General features: G+C 40.1%; 1 protein-coding gene across 1 annotated transcript in view; it reads right to left on the reverse strand.

Annotated features, from left to right (window-relative positions):
• FYB2 (FYN binding protein 2) overlaps window positions 1–22,133 on the reverse strand; it is an 87,919-nt gene that overhangs the window by 45,466 nt on the left and 20,320 nt on the right. Inside the window, 4 exon segments of the mRNA XM_024756222.1 lie at window positions 2,575–2,606; window positions 2,726–2,893; window positions 5,124–5,158; window positions 13,293–13,393. Of these exon segments, the coding sequence (XP_024611990.1) occupies window positions 2,575–2,606; window positions 2,726–2,893; window positions 5,124–5,158; window positions 13,293–13,393 (336 nt within the window).

A 22,133-nucleotide genomic window follows, 5' to 3' on the forward strand; every position in this document is an offset into this window, starting at 1 on the left:
CAAATTACATTTAATATTGTGACTCCTAGGAATGCTAGGGGAGAGGAGTACATTACTTCTGCTTTAAAACGCTTTCGTGGTTTCCACCGACCTATAGGATAAGGTCTAAATCTGTGCCATCAAGACAGTGGCCACTGTCCACATGTGGCTATTGAACACTTGAAATGTGTCTGGTCCAAACTGAGCTGTAAGCGGGACTTCCCTCTAGCGCAGTGGTTAAGAATCTGCCTGCCAATGCAGGGGACACGGGTTTGAGCCCTGCTCTGGGAAGATCCCACATGCTGCGGAGCAACTCAGCCTGTGGGCCACAACTACTAAGCCTGAGCTCTAGAGCCCACAAGCCACAACTACCGAAGCATGCGCACCTAGATCCCGTGCTCCGCAACAAGAGAAGCCACCGCAATGAGAAGCTCACGCACTGCAACAAAGAGTAGCCCCCGATCAACGCAGCTAGAGAAAGCCCGTGCACAGCAACGAAGACCCAAAGCAGCCAAAAATAAATTCATTAAAAAAAAAATTGAGCTGTAAGTATAAAACATATCTGGATCCTGAAGACTTGGTATGAAAAAAAGGATCTAAAATATTTCATTAGTAACTTTTGTGTTGATTACATGTTGAAATGATAATGTTTGGGATCTAAAATAAAATACATTATTAAAATTCATTTCACTTTTTTTTTTTGCTTTTTAAAGATGGCTACTAGAAAAAAATTAAGTGACATATGTGGTTTGCATTACATTTCTATTGGACAGGGTTGCTCTGAATTTAATTAGGGAGCCCAGGCCCTCCTGGATCCAGCTCTGCATATGACCCCGGCCTCATTCCTGCTGTTCCCACACCGCACTTTGTGCTCAAGCATCATCCAGCTCTTTGTGGATCCCTGTACTGGCCTCACGGTTCAACACTATGTCTTTGTTCCCACTTGTCCTTTACCTGGGGCATGCCTTCTGCCATTTTCACCTGGCCAGTCCCTACATGTTTTCATGATTCAGCTCAGTTGTCACTCTTGAAGGAAGCATGCCTGGTGCCTCACCTCTGTGTTTTCACAACTGCCTTAGCGGTGATTATATGATATTGTAATTTCCTACTTACGTGGTCATCTTCCCTCCAACGGACCCCCTCATCCCAACCACTCTGGTCTCCACTCTCATCTTGCACTAAGCATTAGAGATATATTCTATTCATTTCTGAACCTCAGAGTCTAGCAGTGTCTGAACGGAGAAAAAGCTCAATAAATATTGAACTAAATAGGTAATCATCTGACACGTTTCTCCTATGAGCCCAGCACCATGCCAGGTGCTACAAGGTAATCGCAGGGGTCATGAATTTAGGGTCAGGCAAGAACTCAAGGAGAGAGATGAAGCAGGGTTTCCCCCCATGATTCAGCTCGTGTGTTTTTAGCCTCAGCCAGGAAATGTTGATACTTGCTCCACCAGAGCTCATGGACCATGTTTATTTTAATGCATTAAAAAGATGCAGACATAGAGAATGGACTTGAGGTCACAGGGAGGGGGAAGGAGAGGCTGGGATGAAGTGAGAGAGTAGCATGGACATATATACACTACCAAATGTAAATCAGATAGCTAGTGGGAAGCAGCTGCATAGCACAGGGAGATCAGCTCAGTGCTTTGTGACCACCTAGAGGGGTGGGATAGGGAGAGTGGGAGGGAGACGCAAGAGGGAGGGGATATGGAAACATATGTATATGTATAACTTATTCACTTTGTTATACAGCAGAAACTAACACAACATTGTAAAATAATTATACTCCAATAAAGATGCTAAAACAAAATTAAAAAAAAAAAAACCTCCAGGGAGAGAGACAGAGAGAGAGAGAGAGAGAGAGGCGGACTCTGAAGAGTCAGGTAAAAGCACTGTTATGTGCCAAGGCCCTGATCTGGACCAAGAATGAGAAAAATGGGCCCTGCCCACAAGGAGCACACAGACAAGAAGGGGAGGGGAGAGTGAGGATGAACTGGAATCTTAGCAAACAAACGATATACGTGACATTAGTGCAAACGTGTGTGTGCCTTACAGCAGTACTGCAGGGCAGGGACTGACTACTTCTCTCTGAGGAGGGGAATTAGGAAGGCTTCTTACAGGAGGGGACATCTGATGGTTAGTAGAAGTCTGCCAGATCATTAAGTTGGGGTGAATGAATTAAATGAGCAAAGGCAAAGAGACGTGAAGCAGCATGGTACATTTTGGAAACTGTAAATTCTTTGGGATCCATGTGATTGCTATATGCCTGTTTGACTGTGTCTCTCCCGCCGGGGAACCCCTGAGGGTAGTGGCTAGGTCTCTGTCACTGCTCCAGCCCTAGTGGTTAGCAGATGGCCAGCACGTTGGGGACTCAGCAAGCCTCTGCTGAGTGAGTGCAGTGTTCTAGAACGAGATGAACCTGAAAGGCCAGGCAGGACCTCTGAGCACCGTTTCTGCACCAGGCACCTTGAAAGGTGCTAGGGGTGTTGAACCAGGTCAGGCACTGGAAACAGCTGGCCCATTAAGGAAAACCAGTGCAGTGCAGAGTGTCAGCAGCTGATTCATGCTTTTCCTTTGGACGATAAAACTCACCTAAGTCCTTGATGGAGAAAACTCTTCCAAGGCTGAAAGTAAAGAGGAAAACGGTCATTTTCAGAAACCTACCCAAGTCAAACCCCAACCAGGCCTCTGTTGTTTGGTTACAGATCATTAGAGACCTGACCGGCCAGTGAGGTCTCAGTACAGAGCAAAGGTAGACACTGACAACAGAACATTCCATGAACTGCCAGTGTAACTGAAGATCGATCGAAAAGAAAACAGGCGTTTCTGAAGTTACGGCGCGTGCCAGCGGGAACGTGTAATTTGACTTAGAAAAATAAACGGTTCTCTGCACACTTTTCCAGGAATGCATCTGTAGAATAAAGAACTTTTAAATCTTATGAGCAAACAAGAATGTGCGATATTTGCGCAATGTTCCAGTGGGCAAAATCGGTACAGGCAAGTGTGCAAGCCATGCTGGGAATTCCCCGTTCCTGATCACGTACCGTCTGATCATAACTCAGCTCTCACGTTATCTAGACTTGGTGCCATTAAAATTATGTCCCAATGACCATAACATAGCTCCTCATTTAGTCAGTTGTCACATATCTGATGCCATTCCCTATCTGGATTCTAGCCAAGCACCTGAAGAGAACAGAAAATATCAAAGCATCCAAAATGCTGCCACAAAGTCCAGGCCCAAGAGCTCATATACCCTCCTTTGAGGAGAGCCTCACAGCTTTCATTCAGGGATGACTGGCTCTCATTTTCCATATAATCCTAGCAGATTGGATGACAGCACTGGTAGAAAGACAAGTCAGACAGACCTTGCTTTGTATCTTTGCTATATTATTTATAGGTTATTTAACCTCTCTGAGCCTTGAGTTCTCGTCTGTAAAATGCAAGCAGGCATACCAGCTCACAGGGGGACTGGGACACACACACACAGGCACAAGTGCCTGTCTCCAAACAGGGACTTGGTGTGTGCTCGACCACATGAAAGACTCACTGCTGGACACAAGAGGCTGACAGGAGAAGGAAATAATAATTGATAGAGATAAGAAAACAACTACAGCAAACAGACCGTGGTGGTTTGGTGTGAGGGCAACTGGCTCTGAACACCTCTGAGGGCCCAAGAGCATCTCACAAGAAAAGCATGAACAGTGCCCTTTCAGCCCCTTATGTTCCAGGGGACTCCAAGTCATAAAGAAAGGGTGAAATCAGATTCCAGCCACGGAGCTCAAAAACACTGAGATGGGGCTTCCCTGGTGGCGCAATGGTTGAGAGTCCGCCTGCCGATGCAGGGGACGCGGGTTCGTGCCCCGGTCCGGGAGGATCCCACATGCCGCGGAGAGGCTGGGCCCGTGAGCCATGGCCGCTGGGTTTGCGCGTCCGGAGCCTGTGCTCCGCAACGGGAGAGGCCACAGCGGTGAGAGGCCCGCGTACCGCAAAAAAAAAAAAAAAAACACTGAGATGAACATTTTTTTCTAATTTCAACAAAGATGAACGTAATGCATATCTGAAGGCTGAAAGATTAAAAAAAAATACTTTCATGCTTTTTATTTTGAATGAGATAAAATTTGGTCATTTGGAAAGTTCCCTTGGGCAGAGAAGTTTATTATTTGCTGATACTGCCAGCTAAGTGAAGCATCTTAATGGACTGTTTCTGCTTTCGTTAATAGGAATAATAATCATTTATAGTTTCCTATCTATAAAGTGTATCACAAATGAACAATCCTTTCCAGTAAGCATTAGAACCATGAAGCAGAAAGATGAAGGACCGCAACTAAATGTACCCAGTGATCAAGGAGTAGTACCTTAACTGTCCCAGTTAAAACATTAGGTAAGTGCCTACTGTGTACCATGTGCTGTACTAGGTGCTCATCTACTTTGTCTGGCTTAGTTCTCTCAGCAATTCAGTGAAACAAGTATTGGTCCCTCATTTATTGAGCCTCTACTACTGCAGATTAGGTAACTACAAGGCATATACTTCCTGCCCTCATGGGGAACGCACCGTTTTAGAGAAGACAGCTGTAGCTCAGAGAGGTAAAATGCCTGGGATAGATTCCAGCACTTCCTATTAAACTGTTTACCTGAATTTACCTCTTTTCATTCTCACAATGACTTCTGGTGGGGATGCTTCTATGACCACTATTTTACACATGAGGAAAGGGAGGTTCAGGGTCACACAGACAGGAGCCGGGATCAAAGCCCATGATTCTGCTTGGGCCCTAAATCAAGTTGCTAGCACTGTGCCCACCAGAAGCCCAGAAAATATGCCTTCAGGAGTCTGGTCATTCGTGTGAAAGCACAGGAGCTCTTCTCTCTGAAGGGACAGTTATTACAGGCCAGTTGGTGCTGGCCACCCTAGATAAGGGGCCAGGAATGGATTAGGACCACCTTCTCCCATCCTAACACATTCTCTGCCTCTGATCTTATAGGGCCTCAGGCTTCAGAATCTTAGCAGCTAGAGTCTGGAAAATCCCCCCAAATCATGGGAAAACCCAAAACAAAGACCATCCCTCCCTCATGAAAGAAACTACTTCAGAATCAACTCTGCACACTTGCTTTAGTTATGAAGCTGATAAGAGAAGAAACAATACCTTTTGGAGTTCTTCAATTCTGACTTCATAAGTTGCTAAAATAAACATGAAAAAATTATTTCAAGGCAGTTCCTTATAGTACCCATTTCTTATACAATATGCAGGATTAAAGCAATTATAGAAGGTGGCAGAGTTCAGTTTTCTCAACCTTCAGAACAATCTGCCTATGGGAGACTTGTCCACGTGGTTTGGGAAATTCTCAGGTCATCCATCACGGTATCATGTCTGGGGGGATTTCTAGGATGGAATGTACAGTGAATTTGTTTCAAAAACATTTGAAACAATTTTCAGTTTCCTTTTTGTTAAGCAGATTCATACTCTACGATGAAGAGAAAGTACTACAATTTAGTGGTAGCAATCAGAAGGCAAACTTGAAAGGAAAGGGAAAGGAAAAAGGCCAACAAAAGTCCAAATCCCACTTCAACAAGATAAACTCCACAGCACGCCTAAAAGTGTTTGGCTCCCTGAGCGTTTTGTTTCCTTAGTACAGCTTGGAAAGAGGAGAGTGACCACCAACTAAGGCTTGAATACCTTTTGATTTTTTTCAAAGGTTTCATGGATTTTATTTAATGACGAAGCCAAATTTAACCATTAACAAATACAAGTAGTAGCAAGAACTTGGGTTCACAGACTAGTCCTGCCACTTCCTACCTGTGGAAGTGCAGACAAATTACTTCATTTCTTCGAATCTCAGATTGCTCATCTGTGAAATGGGGACAACTGGAACCTGCCTCCCAGAGTTCATGGGGAGATTAAAGGAAATGATGTAGGTCACGTATAACTAGCAGAACACCAGACGTTGTATAGAAAGTGACATGTTTTTTGATAAAATTGCTAATTTAATTTTTCTTTGCTTATAACTTATCTATAAAAGTTTTCCCCCTACTGTTAATGAATATGCATGCATAATAAACAGGACTTCCCTAGTTCCTTTTCTCTTTCTTGCTGCTAGAGTCCCAAAGCTTTAGTTTACAGAACTGACCAAAGAGTAACATGCATTTCTTAGCCATTATTATTCTACACATAAAATCCATTAATAAAGTAAATGAAATCACAGTTTTTCTTTAGGGACTATGTGCATGTAATTGTTGACACAGGGACCTAAAATTCTGTGTGGAGGATTAATAACATGTACTTCAGCTTCGGTAACTGTACACTCTTTATTTTCACCAGTTTCTGAATCAACACATTTTATTCTGCTATTACGTGCTTTAAAAACATTTAAGAATACCTGTTTATAATGCAGTCTGCCTCATCCTTTTCAAGCATAAATTTATTTTCCAATTTTAAAAATGATAATCTCCTTCTCTCTCCCTCCCCCTACTTATTTACTGTTCTGTGTTTTTGAAAGAATTAACAAATCATGAACTCTTTGCTTCTACCTGCTACCTGGTGGGGAGGGAGATACTATTCTGTCCTAGAAATGGGAAAACCAAGGCTCAGAGAGGACTTGTTCAATACTTACTAAGGCTAGTAAACAAAGATAATCCACACACAATTAATAATGCATTCATAATTTGATACTGTTTTTCTTAGCAAAGTGGACGTTCTCCCAATAGTAAGTATTGCCATCAAAACCTGCTCCCAACGTAGGAATATAAAGGACAAATATCACATCCCAGGGGGTCAGGAAAGGACTAGGAATTATAATATAACAGGAGGATGTAACCCAAAGCGTTAGAGCCCTCACTTACTTTCCACAGGGAGTTATACAACTCTTTCCACTGAATATCTTTGTCCCAGCTGGGAGAAAAAGGACAAATATCAGAAGATGGTCTTCAGCAAACCTCCAACTGCAGTATCCTATCATGTTCATGTCCTCCAGGCCTCAGCTCTTTTTCCATTTACTAACTCCCTGTGTGACTTTGGAAAAGTCCCTTCACCTGTTTTATACCAGGAGGTGAGACAATTATTACTAATACTATAAAGACAATAATAAAAAATAGCTAACTATTTTTATAAAAATCACTACTAAGATTCTGATTTACCAATGAGGAATAGACACCAGAGAAAGGAAGCAACTTGCCCAGCTTCGCTCAATAGGAAATGGCTTTCAAACTTTCTTCTAGCCATGGAATCATTCATTTAAACGCAATATTACAGGAGCATAAACAGAACTTCTCTGGAAGTTATCCCCGAGGGTCTCCAGGACCCCTTAGGACAGCCTTTGGTCCTAGGAAGCACAGTCTGAAAGGCACTGGTCTAGATGAGCTCTGAGGACAATTCTGCAGAGCTTCCAGACAAGCCTAAAATCTGCTTACACATCACCAAGTTCTGTACGAAAAGGTGAAGCTTCAGAAAGGCACCTATGCCGAGCCATGCACCTCTGAGGTGATGGCCTTCTGATTTCTGGGCATTGTTTAAGGGACAGACTCACCCAAAAGTGATGTCAAAGCCTCTTTCTCCTTCCCTTCCTTTCCCCCTCATTCTCTTTGTCCCAGAAAGGTAGTATTTAGATTCCTCACCATTTGCAGGCAGAGGAAGGAAGAAACCCATTTTAAGCTAATTTTTTTTTATAAGATGTGAGACTTACATTGAGGTTTATTTAATTTTTTTACCTATGGATATCCAATTGCTCCAACACCATTTGATAAAAGGCTATCTTTCCTCCATTGAATTGCTTTACAATTTTGTAAAAAAACAAAATCAGTTGGGCATATTTGTATAGGTCTTAATTCTGGGTTCTCAATTTTGTTCTATGGTTCTATGTGTTTCTCTCCGCCAATACCACACAGTTTTGGTTACAGAAGCTATAATTCTTAAAATTAGGTAGTCTGATACCTCCCCCACTTTTTCTTCTCCAAAACTGTTTTAAGCTATTCTAGTTTCTTTGCCTTTCCATGCACATTTTAGGATAATATTGTCTATATCTATAAAAGAATCTTGCTGGGATTTTACTAGAAATTGCATTAGACCTGTATATCAACTTGGAGAGAATTAATATTTTTACTATATTCAGTCTGCCAATCCATAAATGTAGCGTAAATGTTTCTCCATTTATTTAGATTTTCTTTGATTTCATCAGCATTTTGTAGTTTTTAACATTTAACTCTTATACATGTTTTGTTAGATTTTAGTCTAAGCATTTATCTTTTTTGAGTGATTGTAAATGGTATTACATTTTTTTCATTTTTAGTGTTCAAGTGTTCATTGGTAGTGTATAGAAACACAATGGATTTTTTAATGTTTATTTTGTATACTGTGACCTTGCTGAATTCATTTATCAGTTCTAGAAGGTTTTCTTTTTTTTTTTTTGTAAATTCCTTGAGATACCCTACTTAGACAATCATGTCATCTGCAAATAATGACTGTTTCTTTCTTTTTGATCTGTATTCCTTCATTTCCTTTTCTTGCCTTATTGCACTCACTAGAACTTCCAGCACTACATTGAATAGGAGTGGTGAAAGTGGACATCCTTGCCTGGTTCCCAATCTTAGGGGTAAAGTATTCAGAGTTGTATCATTAAGTATCATGCAGACTTTTTGTAAATGTTCTTATCTAGTTTAGGAAGTTCCCCTCTATTCTTATTTTTCTGAGAGTTTTTTTTTATCATGAATTGGTGTTGAATTTATCAAACACTTTTCCTGCATTGATTGATATGTTTGTGTGATTTTTTTTCTTCTTTAGCTTGTCAATATGGCAGATTTAATTGATTGATTTTTGAGTACTGAACCAACTTTACAATGAATAAACCACACTTAGTCGTGGTATATAATTATTTTTCTATCTTGATGAAATCTATTTGCTAATATTTTGTTAAGGATTTTTATGACTATACTCATGAAGGATATTGATCTGCAGTTTTCTTCGTTTGTACTGATATCTGGGTTTGGTATCAGGTTAATGCTAGCTTCTACTTCTATTTTTCAGAAGAGATTGTGTAGAATTGGTATTAATTTTTCTTTAAACATTTGGTAGAATTCTCCACCAAAATTACCTAGACTGAGATCACGTTTTTATGTTTTTAAATTATGCATTCAATTTTTAAAATAATTACAGGGCTATTCAAATGATTTATATTGGGTGAGTTGTGTTTTTTGGGGAATTGTTCAGTATTTATCGAAGTTGTCAAAATTTACATGTATACAGTTGTGCATAATATTCACTTATCCTTTTGACATCTGCAGGGTTTGTAATGATATCTCTGTTTTGCTCTTAATAGTGTTAATTTGTGTCTTCTTTGTTTCTTTGTCAGTCTTACTAGAGGTTTGTTAATTGTATTGCTCTTTCCAAAGAACACACTTTTGATTTCATTGATTTTCTCTATTGTTTTTCTGTTTTCAAGTTTATTTAAGTTTCTTTATTGCTTCTTCCTTTATACTTGCTTTGGATTTATTTTGCTCCTCTTTTACTATGTTCTTGAGATAGGATTTTAGATTTGAGGCTTTTCCTATTTTTCATATAAGAATTTAGGGCTAAAATTTCCCTCTCAGCATTGCTTTAGCTGTGTTCCACAATTTTGGGTATGTTGTATTTTCATTTTCATTTAGTTCAAATGTATGTTTTGATTTCCCTTGAGACTTACTTTTTGATCCACGTTTAGAAGTGTTGTTTTGTTTCTGAGTGTTTGGAGAATTTTCTGTTACCTTTCAGTTCTTGATTTCTAGTTTGATTATATTGTGGTCTGAAAGCATACTCTGCATAATTTCAATTCTTTTAAATTTTTTAAGCTTTGTTTCATGGCCCAGAATATGGTCTATCTTGGAATATGTTTATGGGCTCTTGAAAAGTATGTGTATTCTGCTCTTGTGTGTTCTATTGATGTCAATTAGATCCTACTGGTTGATAGTGTTGTTGAATTCTACTGTATTCTTACTGATTATTTGTCTAGGTGTTTTGTCAATTGTGGAGAGAGGAATATTAAAGTCTCAAACTATAATAGTCTATTTGTCTATTTCTTTTTTCAGTTTTTGCTTCACATATTTTGCAGCTCTGGAATTTCATGTGTATACATTTAGGATTGCTAAGTCTTGTTATTGCTCCCAACACAGCCTTTGCTGATACCACAGGGAGAGGATGGTTGCCTTTACTACCGGGTGTTTGTGAAAGTCCTGACTCTCCACGAGGTCTGCTCTGACACCAACCCAACAGGGAGGGGAAAGGATGCCTTGTTATTTCTGGGTGGAGGGCTGGAGTCCATGCTCCCCATATGGTCTTCACTGGCTATCACTGTAAGTAGAGTTTTGTTACCCTGGCAGGGATAAAAGTCCCAGCTCTCTACTTGGCCTTCTCTGAAAACACCTCAGTGGAGGGGCTGGAGTGCATCATTGTAGCTTGATGAGGGTGGATGTCCAGACTCCCCACTCAGCATTGGCTGGTGGTGGTGGGGCCAGTTTTGTTTTGTTTTGTGTTACATTCAGCTGGGGGAGAACAGTTGTTATCTAGAGGCTTTCTGCCTTTCTAGGCTCCCCTTTTCCTGGTCCTTTGGTCAGAAAGAGCAGGCTTCTGTTGGAGCTGTTTTGTCTGTGCCCATTGGTGTTTCTGGGTTGGCAGCTACTTCAGCTCCAAGTCTGGGATATATGAAGCAAGAAGAAAACCCAAGGATCTCACCACTTATCCTTGTTGGGTCCAGAGGTCCCTAGCTGGTCTACCTTCTTCTTTCTACCTTTTCAGAGTGTTCTAGTTTTCTTATGTTTGAATATAAAAAATACTATATATATATGTATATATATACACATACACACACACACACATATATATATAGTGTGTATATATAGTGTATATATATGTATATACTATATATATATATAAAACCTTTATATAGAATATCCAGGGGTTTTAGTTGTACTTAGCAGGGGGACCAGGGAAAAGTACATCTGCGCCATCATCTCAGAGCAGAGTTTGCTTGACTTTAAATGTATTACCTTCTCAAACATACAGAACAATTACACAAAGGAGACATTATACCAATTTGGTAGATGAAGAAACTGAGGTTCATATATCATTCAACCAGTAAGTGTAAAGAGGATGAAATACATGGGAACAGTCAAACGAACAGGGACAAGTGGGTGTCAAATAGTCCACTTCCTTCCCTTTTTCTCCTGTAGGGTAATTGTATCTTGACTCTTTAGAGAGGGACAGAGAAAGGAGTGGGGGATATAACAGAATCTTTTTGATCCCAGGCTGCAGTTCCCCAGCTTCTTCAGCCCTGGCAGCCATCTTCCTAACTCCCACAAGATGCCATTCTGGTCTGGGAAGCTCTCCCCACCCTCACCCTTCTCTCACCCTACCACCTTCCTATTGCCCTCTGCTCGGTTACCTCTCAGTTGCATCAGTGGGTTATTTTCTGAGCCCTTTCTATTTTCAGTCATAAACGCTTGCTTCCTTAGCAGCATGGAGGGACACAAAGAATTCCTCAGTTGAAGACTGAAGAGAGGCCTGGGTTAGTGGTTCCTTATTTGGGTATCTCAAATGATGTCCCCCACAGGCCCACCTTGGACATCTGTGGCCTGGAGAGGACAAATGCAGGCCTCTTGTCCAGCTTCCTTCCTTCCTTCTTTTCAATCCTCAGCTTCACCCTACACATGAGGGGCCTTGCATATGTCAACCCCATCCTCTCCTGCCCTCCATGAACAGATGTCTCTGCAGCCCAATGTGTCCTGAGGAGGAAGGACCTAGGGAAGCAGGATCTTAGAAAGCCACTTGTGGGAGAGCATTCTGGGGGTCTCCTGTAATCCAGAGAGAAGGTACAGGCTCTGACTGGAGAGTCCCCTTGGCCCTGTGAGCTCTTAGCTTTGGAATGTAGTCCCAACAGAGCCCATAGCCCTTCTATTCAAAGTGTGGTCTGTGGACCAGCAGCATCAGGATCACTAGGGCACTTGTTAGAAAAGAAGAATCTCAGGCCCAACCCAGAGCTACTGAACCAGAATCGATGTTTTAACAAGATCCCCAGGTGATTCATGCAAACATTATAATTTGAGAAGCCGTGCCCTTAAGGCAAGGGCCTGGACACCCCAAGTATGGAGCAGCACTGCCTTCTGGGTTGATGGGGACAGGAGTCCTGCTTCTTATGTCTAGTACTTTACAAGCCAAATGGGAGAACCTAGAGTTTGCCCAGTCTAGGAGAGAATTTTTCCAGGAGTTCTTCAACCCCTTATTTCCCAGGAGAGGGGAGGGAAATTTCAATGGGTTCTAACTGTTACCGGTGAACTTCCTAAGCGTGTGATCCCAGGCAAATGACTTCCTCTCCCAGAGCCCTGGGCTTCTTGTCTATACAATAAAGAGGTTGTAGCAGAGGATCTCTCTCTAACTCTCCTTTCAGGGAAGTCAACATTCTTGACTGAGAAGCAGCATAAAATTGTGGAAAGAGCATGGATCTTAGAGGCAGTCTGAACCGTTGCACATTACAGCCCTACCGTGTATTACTTGTGTGACCTTATGCAACTCAATCTCTCTGATCTTCAGTTTTCTGTCTCTAAAAGTGGGTTGATACAACCTCTAGATCAAAAGGGATGTACACAGAGGTCGTGACACAGAACTGTGGCCCATAGTACAGGCTCCATAAATACTAGTGTTTATTCCAGCACTAATATTTATGCTTTTTGTAGAAAATTGGCTGATCCTATAGGCAGAACAAAGACATAGAAACCTGTAGAAATGCTGTGAGTCCCTGCTTCTTCATCATCTTGGCTGAGGGGGTCTCTTTTTTCACTGAAAGTTCTGAGCTTTGTCGGAAGACTTAACTCTGAATGAGTGGTCAGATCCTTTTAACGAATCCTCTGCTTCTATTCAGGCTAAACAAAAGGACCTCATTCCCACAGTCTCTTATCTCCCTCTCCACACACTGAGTTACCAGGGGACTTCAAGTCAGACACCACGAGAAAAGAGATGACGTTTCCATGGGAGGAGAAGGAAGAAAAATGAATCGCCATATCTTGATTTGCCCTCCCACGTATCTACAAAAGGCAAAGCATCTAAGCAGATTGGTGAAGGAGAGAATAGAAGAAGGTAGAGAGAAGGCAGCACTAGGGCTGGGAGATAGCCTTGATGCCCAACTGGGTTTATGTATATTTTTAAGAGACTAGACAAGGAAAAAATAAAAGGAAATGTGATAGTAAAGCAACATGGCTGTGAATTTTTAAACTTAGAGTTAGCTGGGGGGAAAATACCATTTTGGACACATTTTCATTCCATACAGGGTTACAATATTAATTGGCTTAGCAGACTTACAATCAGCCATCTCTTTTGTGGTGCACAGGTTAATGGAGTTGCTGGAGTGTCTCAGACAGGAAATTGTTGCCTCAGAATTATGTGGTTCTTCAAATTCCGCACTGAGAAGTGTGGAGGAAAAAAGTTACTTAAAGCAAAACATTTTTAAAACATATTTTCAAACTTTGGGTATTTTTTTCCTCATTAGAGAAGTAATATAAGTAAGTCTGGTCCATATGGTGACCTAAACAGACATGGAAGGCATTCCACCCCCACTTTAAATACAGAGGAATTCTGGATGAAGTATAACGATGCAAAGAATTATAACAAGAACCCATAACTAACCTAGAAATCAATAAGGTAAAGTTCCCCAGGTGCCAGACATAAAGAGGAAACTTACAATTAAAGATATCAGTGAGAATTGCAGCCAAGGTACTCCATGGGAAATTGGGATCAAAGAAAGATCTCACTGATTGGGTGGCTGGGGATTTGATGGCTGGGGATTTAAGTTCAGTGTGAGCCACAGGCCTCATCTGAAAGGGAAGCTGGAACTGAGCTAAAAGAATAAGGTCCAGGGTCACAAAATGCCATCCCATCTCTAAAATTAATTCTAAAACATAACTGTGCCCTCTCCCGGGGAGCAAACAGGGAAGTTTGCTATCTGACCAGGGCCACTGGAGCTCAAAGAGTCACCCACAAGAAGGCAGAAACTCTACAACCCAGCACCGAGTAGGGGTTCTAGATGCATACAATCTGTGTATTTCTGAGACACAAAGCCAAAACTGCTACTTGAAATCCACCCCCAAACTGCCTTGTAAAGGAAGTCTGAAATCGTTCTGTAAACATGCTCCCACACCCATGGCACCTATGGTTTCCAAAGGAAACAACTCCCACTCAAAACAAGTGTATAATGAAAAAGTGCAAATCACACAAGGAGATGAACCACCATAGGTAGTCAGAAGATGTAACGAATGGGAGAATTAAATATTAGAATGATATGAAAGTGACATTAAAATAAGCATGTTTTAAGTGTTCAAAGAAATAACGTGAGGAATAAAAGCCATTAGGAAAAACAATAGAGTGTGAAAAAAATATAGATTTGGGGGCAGGATAGGAGTTATGGAAATCATAAATATAGTTTTTTTTAAATTAATTTTTAAATTGAGGTATAACTGATGTACAATATTACATAAGTTTCAGGTGTACAGCACAGTGATTCACAATTTTTAAAGGTTATATTCCATTTATAGTTATGATAAAATATTGGCTATATTCCCTGTGTTGTACTATATATCCTCATTGCTTATTTATTTTATACACAGTAGTTTGTATCTCTTAATCCCCTACCCCTATCTTGCCCCTTTCCACTTCTCTCTCTCCACTGGTGACCACTATTTTGTTCTCTATATCTGTGAATTTACTTCTTTTTTGTTATATTCACTAGTTTTATTTTTTTAGATTCCACATTTAAGTGATTACATACAGTATTTGTCTTTCTCTGCCTAACTTATTTCACTTAGCATCATACCCTCCAAGTCCATCCATGTTATTGCAAATGGCAATATTTCATTAAATATAGTTTTTGAAATAAAAATGTAGAAGTTGAAAAGTAGACTAGACACAGCAGAAGAGAGAACTGGTGAATTAGTTAGACCTGAGGAAGTCACCTAGCATGTAGCACAGAGAGATTAAGAGATGGAAAGTATTAAAAGAGAGCTCACAGTAGGGAGGATAGAATGGGAAAGTCCGATCTATATATACAAGGGATTCTAAGAGCAAAAAAGAAAGAAGATGATGAAAGGGAGCCAATATTCAAACGATAATAGCCAAGATATTAATATTGAAAAGGGAAATAAATCTATCTATTGAAGCAGCTTTAATAATAAATCCACAGGTATACAGTTTTTAATAAATCAGAACAAGTGAAAGAAAAAAAATGTGAAAGTTGTGTGAGAGAAAAGACAGATTATTTACAAAGGAATGGCAGTCAGACTGGCAATGGACTTCTCATTAGCAACAACAGATGCTGGGGATTGTGGATATCTTAAGGCAATGAGCTAAGATAGCTGTCAATGTAAAATCCTCTCCAGATGTACTATCATTCAAGGGCAAGAGAGAAACAAAGACATTTTCAGAGTACAGATACGTGTACTTACTGCTCGCAGATCCTTGCTGAAAACATCGAATGAAACTGAACTAGTAATGAAATATCATATAAGAAACAATGGTGATCAAAGAAATTAATAAAGCTATTGGTAAATCTAAATAAATACTGACTGTAAAAAATAACTAATTTGTAGAAGTTTAAGAATAAAATAGACTTAAAATACTAAATAATAATATGGAAGATTGTGAAAGAGGGCTATGGGAGTTATTCTCAGGTATTATTTAGGAGCAGGATAGAGATTTTGATTATCATTAGACTTGGTTAATTATGGATGCCTTTAATTGTAATTACTAAAAGGAACAGAAATAGAATATTTAACTTCTCAACTGGTAGAAGGAAAATATTCAATGAGAAAGCTTAAATATTAAACAAGAAGGCAGAAAAGGAAAAAAATGCATGTAAGGGAATTGCATAGTAAATTTAAAACATAAAATATAATGGGAAAAAGTCCAAATCGATCAAGAATCACAATAAATGTACATAGATTAGTCTACTCCAATAAAAATGGAGAGTATCTGACAGGACGCTGTAAAAATCTTGCTAACGCAGCTCAAAACCACCAGGCAAACCAAAGCTCCCATATCAATGTATGGAGAAAGAGATGCAAAACAAACTATCCAAAAGAAAGCTTAGGTAGGTATATTAATATTAGACCATACTTTAGCATGACTCATCAAGAAAATGAGAGAAGTTACACACACGGGCATGCACACACACATACGTAAATCACAGATACAAAAGGGGACAAAACTGAAGTTAGTTTTAGATTTTCAGAAATCTAAGAAAATGTTGAGATCAGCTCTCTGCCAATAAATTTGAAAATTTAGGGAAATTTGGCAAATTAATAGGGAAATATAAAATTACCACAGTGACTGAAGAAGAACTAGAAAGACAGATAGGCCAATAAACCATCAAAGGGCTTGAATCAATAGTACACACACCCACCTCCACACTCGGGTCACCTCTCTCCTTTTCGTCTGCTAAGTAGTTTTATGGGAAACTTTTAGCAAAGTTTCAGGGGATAGAAAAACAGAAAAGCTACCCTACTCATTTTCAGAGGATAGTGTAATTTTGATATGAAAACCACAAAATGACCAAACAATAAAGCTCAATTTTACTTAAGAAATTTTAGCCCAAACTCACTAAATACTAAATAAATGAATTAGTCAGTATTAAAATTAACTCAAGAATAACTAAAATTTATTCCAAGACTTCAATGATGGCTCAACATCAGAAAATCTATCTGATGCAAATTATTGCAATTAATCACATTGAAACAGTAAGAGAGGAGAAAAACCCAGATTATTTTAATAGATGCAAAAAAGCATTTCACATAGATAACTCTCTTAACTAGATTAAATACTAACAAATAGCACACTTAATGGCAAAGTGTAATAAACTTCAGCTGATATGTAAACTCTGTTGGGAACTCCTGAAATAGGAAAAAAAACAAATCCATAGAAAATTGGACAAAAGGATATGATAGACATCGCAGAAGAGAAAAAAGGAATAGTTTATAGAAGTAAATATGCAACCTTATAGTCAACAGGGAAATGGAGTGAAGACAATGAGAATTTGGTTCATATCCAACAATTCAGCAAGAATCCCCAAATTGGAAAATAACATCACATTTGGCAAGAACATGGAGAAACAGAAACTCTTTACACGGGTTTGAGAGTATGAATTGACACAGCCATTTTGGGAGACAATTTTTCAATATCTAGTAAAACTGATGTTCCTTATTTACTATTGTTTAGCAATTCTACTTTAGGCAAATAACCTAGTGAAACTTACTTATATTCACCTGGAAATACATGAGGATTGCAGTATCATTGGAAAAGGTGAAAATATAAAACAATCTAAATGTCCCTCAGTAAGAAAATACACAAATTGTGATACATTCATATGATGAAACATATACAATATGCAATTATAATGAATAAACTAGACATACATGCATCATTATAGAATATGAAAACAGCTTTGAAAAAATTCAAGTTTCAGAAGGATAAAATGAGATGCTGTTTATACAAAACTATAAAATCCTGTATCTTTAACAGATATCTGAGTTTGTAGCTGAAGAATAAGAAATACCCTAAATGGATTCACTCCAACATTCACAGTTGGAGTTGCCTCCAACTGGGAAGAAAGAATGAGAAATGGGACTAGGGAATGAAACAAAGGGGACTTCAACTGTATCCACAGCAAATGAAAAATCACTTCTTCACCCCAACTGTGGATAGGAGAGAGAGAAAAAAAAAAATCACCCATAATTCTCCCACCTTCACACTAGTAAACTCTTTGCATTTTGGTATTCTTCCTGATTTTCCCCATATTCTTATGTTGTTATAGACAATGAAAAGGTTGGAGTTCGCTTTACTTTTTTCCCTCTATTTATTTTATAAGCATATTCCACCAACTGTTTTCCCATCTATGTTTGACCACTTTGAATATTTCAGGTTTTCTTTTTCACAATCTCTGTAATATTTTAAAAGACGTATATGAGTAGTTCATTTTGCTGAAGAGGAAAAATATGAACTCTGATGCACCAGTAATTTCTCCCCTCATCATTTTGTTCCCCTCCCCCTCCATGAAATAATCCAGAGAAACGTTCTTAAATTATAGACTATGCCATATACCTTATGCTCCAATGGCCTAACAATCTCAACGTGTCTACGGTAAATTAACTTTATTAATAAGAAACAATTTGCGGAAATATTGAAAGAAGATGTGTAATCAATTTCTTGGACTATTTTTGTCAGAAATGAATAAATATCTGACTTCAGATGATCTGAAAGAATTTCAAGAGAATGTAAAAAAAAAGTCATCTTTCAGATCAACTGTCTTTGTAGAGACGCAGTCCCAGGATTAATGTTGAAAGGGAAAAAAGATATTGTACGTGTATTTAAACTTCCCTTTTTGTTACCTGAGGATGTCTTTTATCTTTTTCCTGGTCCATTAAAACCAGATCTGAGGGGCTTCCCTGGTGGCGCAGTGGTTGCGAGTCCGCCTGCCGATGCAGGGGACATGGGTTCGTGCCCTGGTCCGGGAGGATCCCACATGCTGTGGAGTGGCTAAGCCAGTGAGCCATGGCCTCTGAGCCTGTGCCTCCGGAGCCTGTGCTCCACAATGGGAGAGGCCACAACAGTGAGAGGCCCGCATACCGCAAAAAAAAAAACCAAAAAAATCAGATCCGAGATCTACCTTGACTTAATACAACATGGGTCAATATAATGAACTTGGATTGCTGGGAAGAAATAACTCTATAATTTAAATACATCTATGCTTCAATTTCATTGTTTCCACATTTATTAAAACATTCATGTCTCCAGGACTTCAGACGTTATTGGGAGGTAACACAGAATTACGGAGAAACTCGGAGCTTGGGGTCAGACTTATGAATTTGAGTCCTATCTCTTCCATTTTCTAGTTTTAAAGTATTGAGTAAATACCTTAAATCCCCAGTTTCCTACTCTATACAACAGTAATAATAAAATCTACTTTAAAGGTATATTATAGATATTGAATGAAATATTTGCCCTCTGTATATAGGCATCTCACCAAAATTGGGCTAGTAATTTTATTATATTATAAAAATTACAGTATTTTAAAAAAGAAGTGTTGAGGTTTGCATTTTGGAAAGTTCCTTTTATTACTGGCATAGCATCAGTTTCTATCTTTTCTGACTTTCTTATAGAAAACCTCTAGTAATTTAAATATTACATAATAAAACACGAATGTTTCTTAATGATATCTTCAACAATATCCATGTTCCTGGAGAAACAAGAGCTCCATAAATGCAATGGAAATGTTACAGATGATTTACAAAAGCAGGTATTTTCTAATTGTGTTTGGACGCTTGGAAACCTATCTTCAAAACAGATTTTTGAAAAACTAGGGGTCTCTCTGGCTAAAACACAGACTTGTGACCTCCCCTTGTGGTTGTTTCCACTTGCCATGTCCACCCCTGGGCTACCGCCTTCCTTTGGAGAAAATAATTCGTCAACCTCTGTATCAGACTGTACATGCTAGGGAAGCAGCTCACGCAGCTCATTCAAACATCTGCTCATTTGGTCAAACAGAGAAATTGTTCATGACAGGATTAGGTGCTACTTGTTGAGGGTTTACCACGTGTTGGGCACTGTACCTAGATTCATCCCATCCACCTCTCATTGGTCGTGTGGCCTCGAACAGTTAGCTCCTCTGAGCCTTCATTTCTTCATAGGGTCATTGGCAGTTTGATGGGCGAATAACTGAGTTAACATGTGAAAATGCCTGACGGGTACGTTTCCTTTCTCATCTTCTCCTGTGCCACACTGCATGAGGGTGAGTCGAAAAGTTTCAATGCGACAGTTCTGGAAAATCTAAAGAGCTTGCATTAAAGTAGAACGATTGAGACTTGAACAGCAAAACCAGTGAGGCTTTTGCATTTGTTTTATTAGGGGTGTGGACCTAAGTTGAAAAATCCAGCTTCTTCCACTTATGTCAATGGCCCACATGTTCTGGAAACAGGAAGAACACTTGTAGCTTAGCCAGCAGCTGTTCTCTGTGATATTCCACAGGTTCCTGGTGACAAGGAAGGATGAGACCATCCGATTTCTCAATTACTCAAAGTCCCAAACTGGGAAAGTTCCTGTTTCCAACAAATACTTCTTGTAAGACTACTCTCCCCATAGGCTTTTCACTTAAGAAATTCTTGAATGAAAGAATTAACTCTTGGGCTTCCCTGGTGGCGCAGTGCTTGAGAGTCTGCCTGCCGATGCAGAGGACACGGGTTCGTGCCCCGGTCCGGGAAGATCCCACATGCCGCGGAGTGACTAGGCCCATGAGCCATGGCTGCTGAGCCTGCGCGACCGGAGCCTGTGCTCCGCAGCGGGAGAGGCCACAACAGTGAGAGGCCCACATACCACAAAAAAAAAAAAAAAAAGAATTAACTCTTGAATCAAATAAATGATAATTAGACTTTAAAAAATGGCATCCATTCTATCTAAAATCAATCTCAAAATGCATTCATGCCAGGTTCACAAAAATGCACGAGAAATTTTAAAGGATTTTTTTTTCTCATAAGCTATTCCAACCTCTGTCTTCTACCTATAAGATAGTTGTTAAAGACGAAGCCAGGGCTTCCCTGGTGGCGCAGTGGTTGAGAGTCCGCCTGCCGATGCAGGGGACATGGGTTCATGCCCCAGTCCGGGAAGATCCCACATGCCGTGGCAGCAGCTGGGCCCGTGAGCCATGGCCCCTGAGCCTGCGCGTCCGGAGCCTGTGCTCCACAATGCGAGAGGCCACAGCAGTGAGAGGCCCGCGTATCGCAAAAACTTATAAGGAGACACAGGCTATGGAAAGAAAGGTGTGGGGTTGAATCTCAGCTTTACCTGGCTGTGATCCTGGATTGGTAATTGGACCCAAGTCACTTCTTCCTTTAATCCTCTTTTTTATGAGGATGAGGTGACGTACATTATGCTGTGCTTAGTGCAGTGCTTGGCACAAAGAGTTCACTACTTCCACTTGCACTACTACGTTTACTACCACTTCCACCTCTACACACATCGACCACTTGGACTTCAACTTCTACCACCTCTACCACCAGTTCTCCCACTTCTACCATTTTTACAGAACACACACACACCTCTGCATACACATCTTTGTATATCATGCCTATATTTTATGAATCATATATATGCTTATGCATATACACATGTATACACGTGTTTGTATGCAGGCCTAATTCTACTATTGCATGTTTCATAACCTTACGGATTCTACTATGACGTCTACAACCAACAGCAACAACAAACAACATATACAAGGCCTCCAATGTCATACAGCCCTGGGAAGTATGTATTTCGTTGTTTCCGATTCATGAACGGATAACCCAATTCTTTCTATAAAGAGCCATAAAAGTATGATGACTGGGATGGTTAATTTTATGTGGCCACAGAGTGTCCTGATAAATATTACTTCTGATGTGTCTGGAGGGTGTTTCTGGAGGAAGTCAGCATTTGCATCAGTGGGCTCAGCAGAGCAGATTGCCCTCCCTAATGTGAGTAGGCATCATGCAGTCCACTGAGGGTCTGAATAGAACAAAAGCAGAAGCAAAGAATTCGCTCAATTTTTCCTGCCTCACTTATTGAGCTGGGACATGTCAACTCATCTTCTCCTGCCTTGGACTAGGATTTACACCATTGGCTCCCCTGGTTCTCAGGCTGTTGGACTTGGAATTACACCACTGGCTTTCCTGCTTACAGATGGCAGATCATGGGACTTCTTAGCCTCAATAACTGTGTAAGCCATTTCCTCATCCTTCTTTTTTTTTTTTTTTTAACTTATTTATTTATTTCTTGGCTGTATTGGGTCTTCATTGCTGCACATGGGCTTTCTCTAGTTGCGGCGAGCGGGGGCTACTCTTCGCCACAGTGCGCGGGCTTCTCATTGTGGTGGCTTCTCTTGTTGCGGAGCACAGGCTCTAGGCGTGTGGGCTTCAGTAGTTGTGGCACGCGGCTTCAGTAGTTGTGGCACGCGGGTTCAGTAGTTGTGGTGCACGGGCTTAGTTGCTCCGTGGCATGTGGGATCTTCCTGGACCAGGGCTCGAACCCGTGTCCCCTGCATTGGCAGGCAGATTCTTAACCACTGCACCACCAGAGAAGTCCCTAATTCCTCATACTTAATGATTAAATATTATATATGTAATATAT

Source organism: Neophocaena asiaeorientalis, unplaced genomic scaffold, assembly GCF_003031525.2.
Source record: "Neophocaena asiaeorientalis asiaeorientalis breed wild unplaced genomic scaffold, Neophocaena_asiaeorientalis_V1.1 scaffold205, whole genome shotgun sequence".
NCBI classification, from domain to species: Eukaryota; Metazoa; Chordata; class Mammalia; order Artiodactyla; family Phocoenidae; genus Neophocaena; species Neophocaena asiaeorientalis.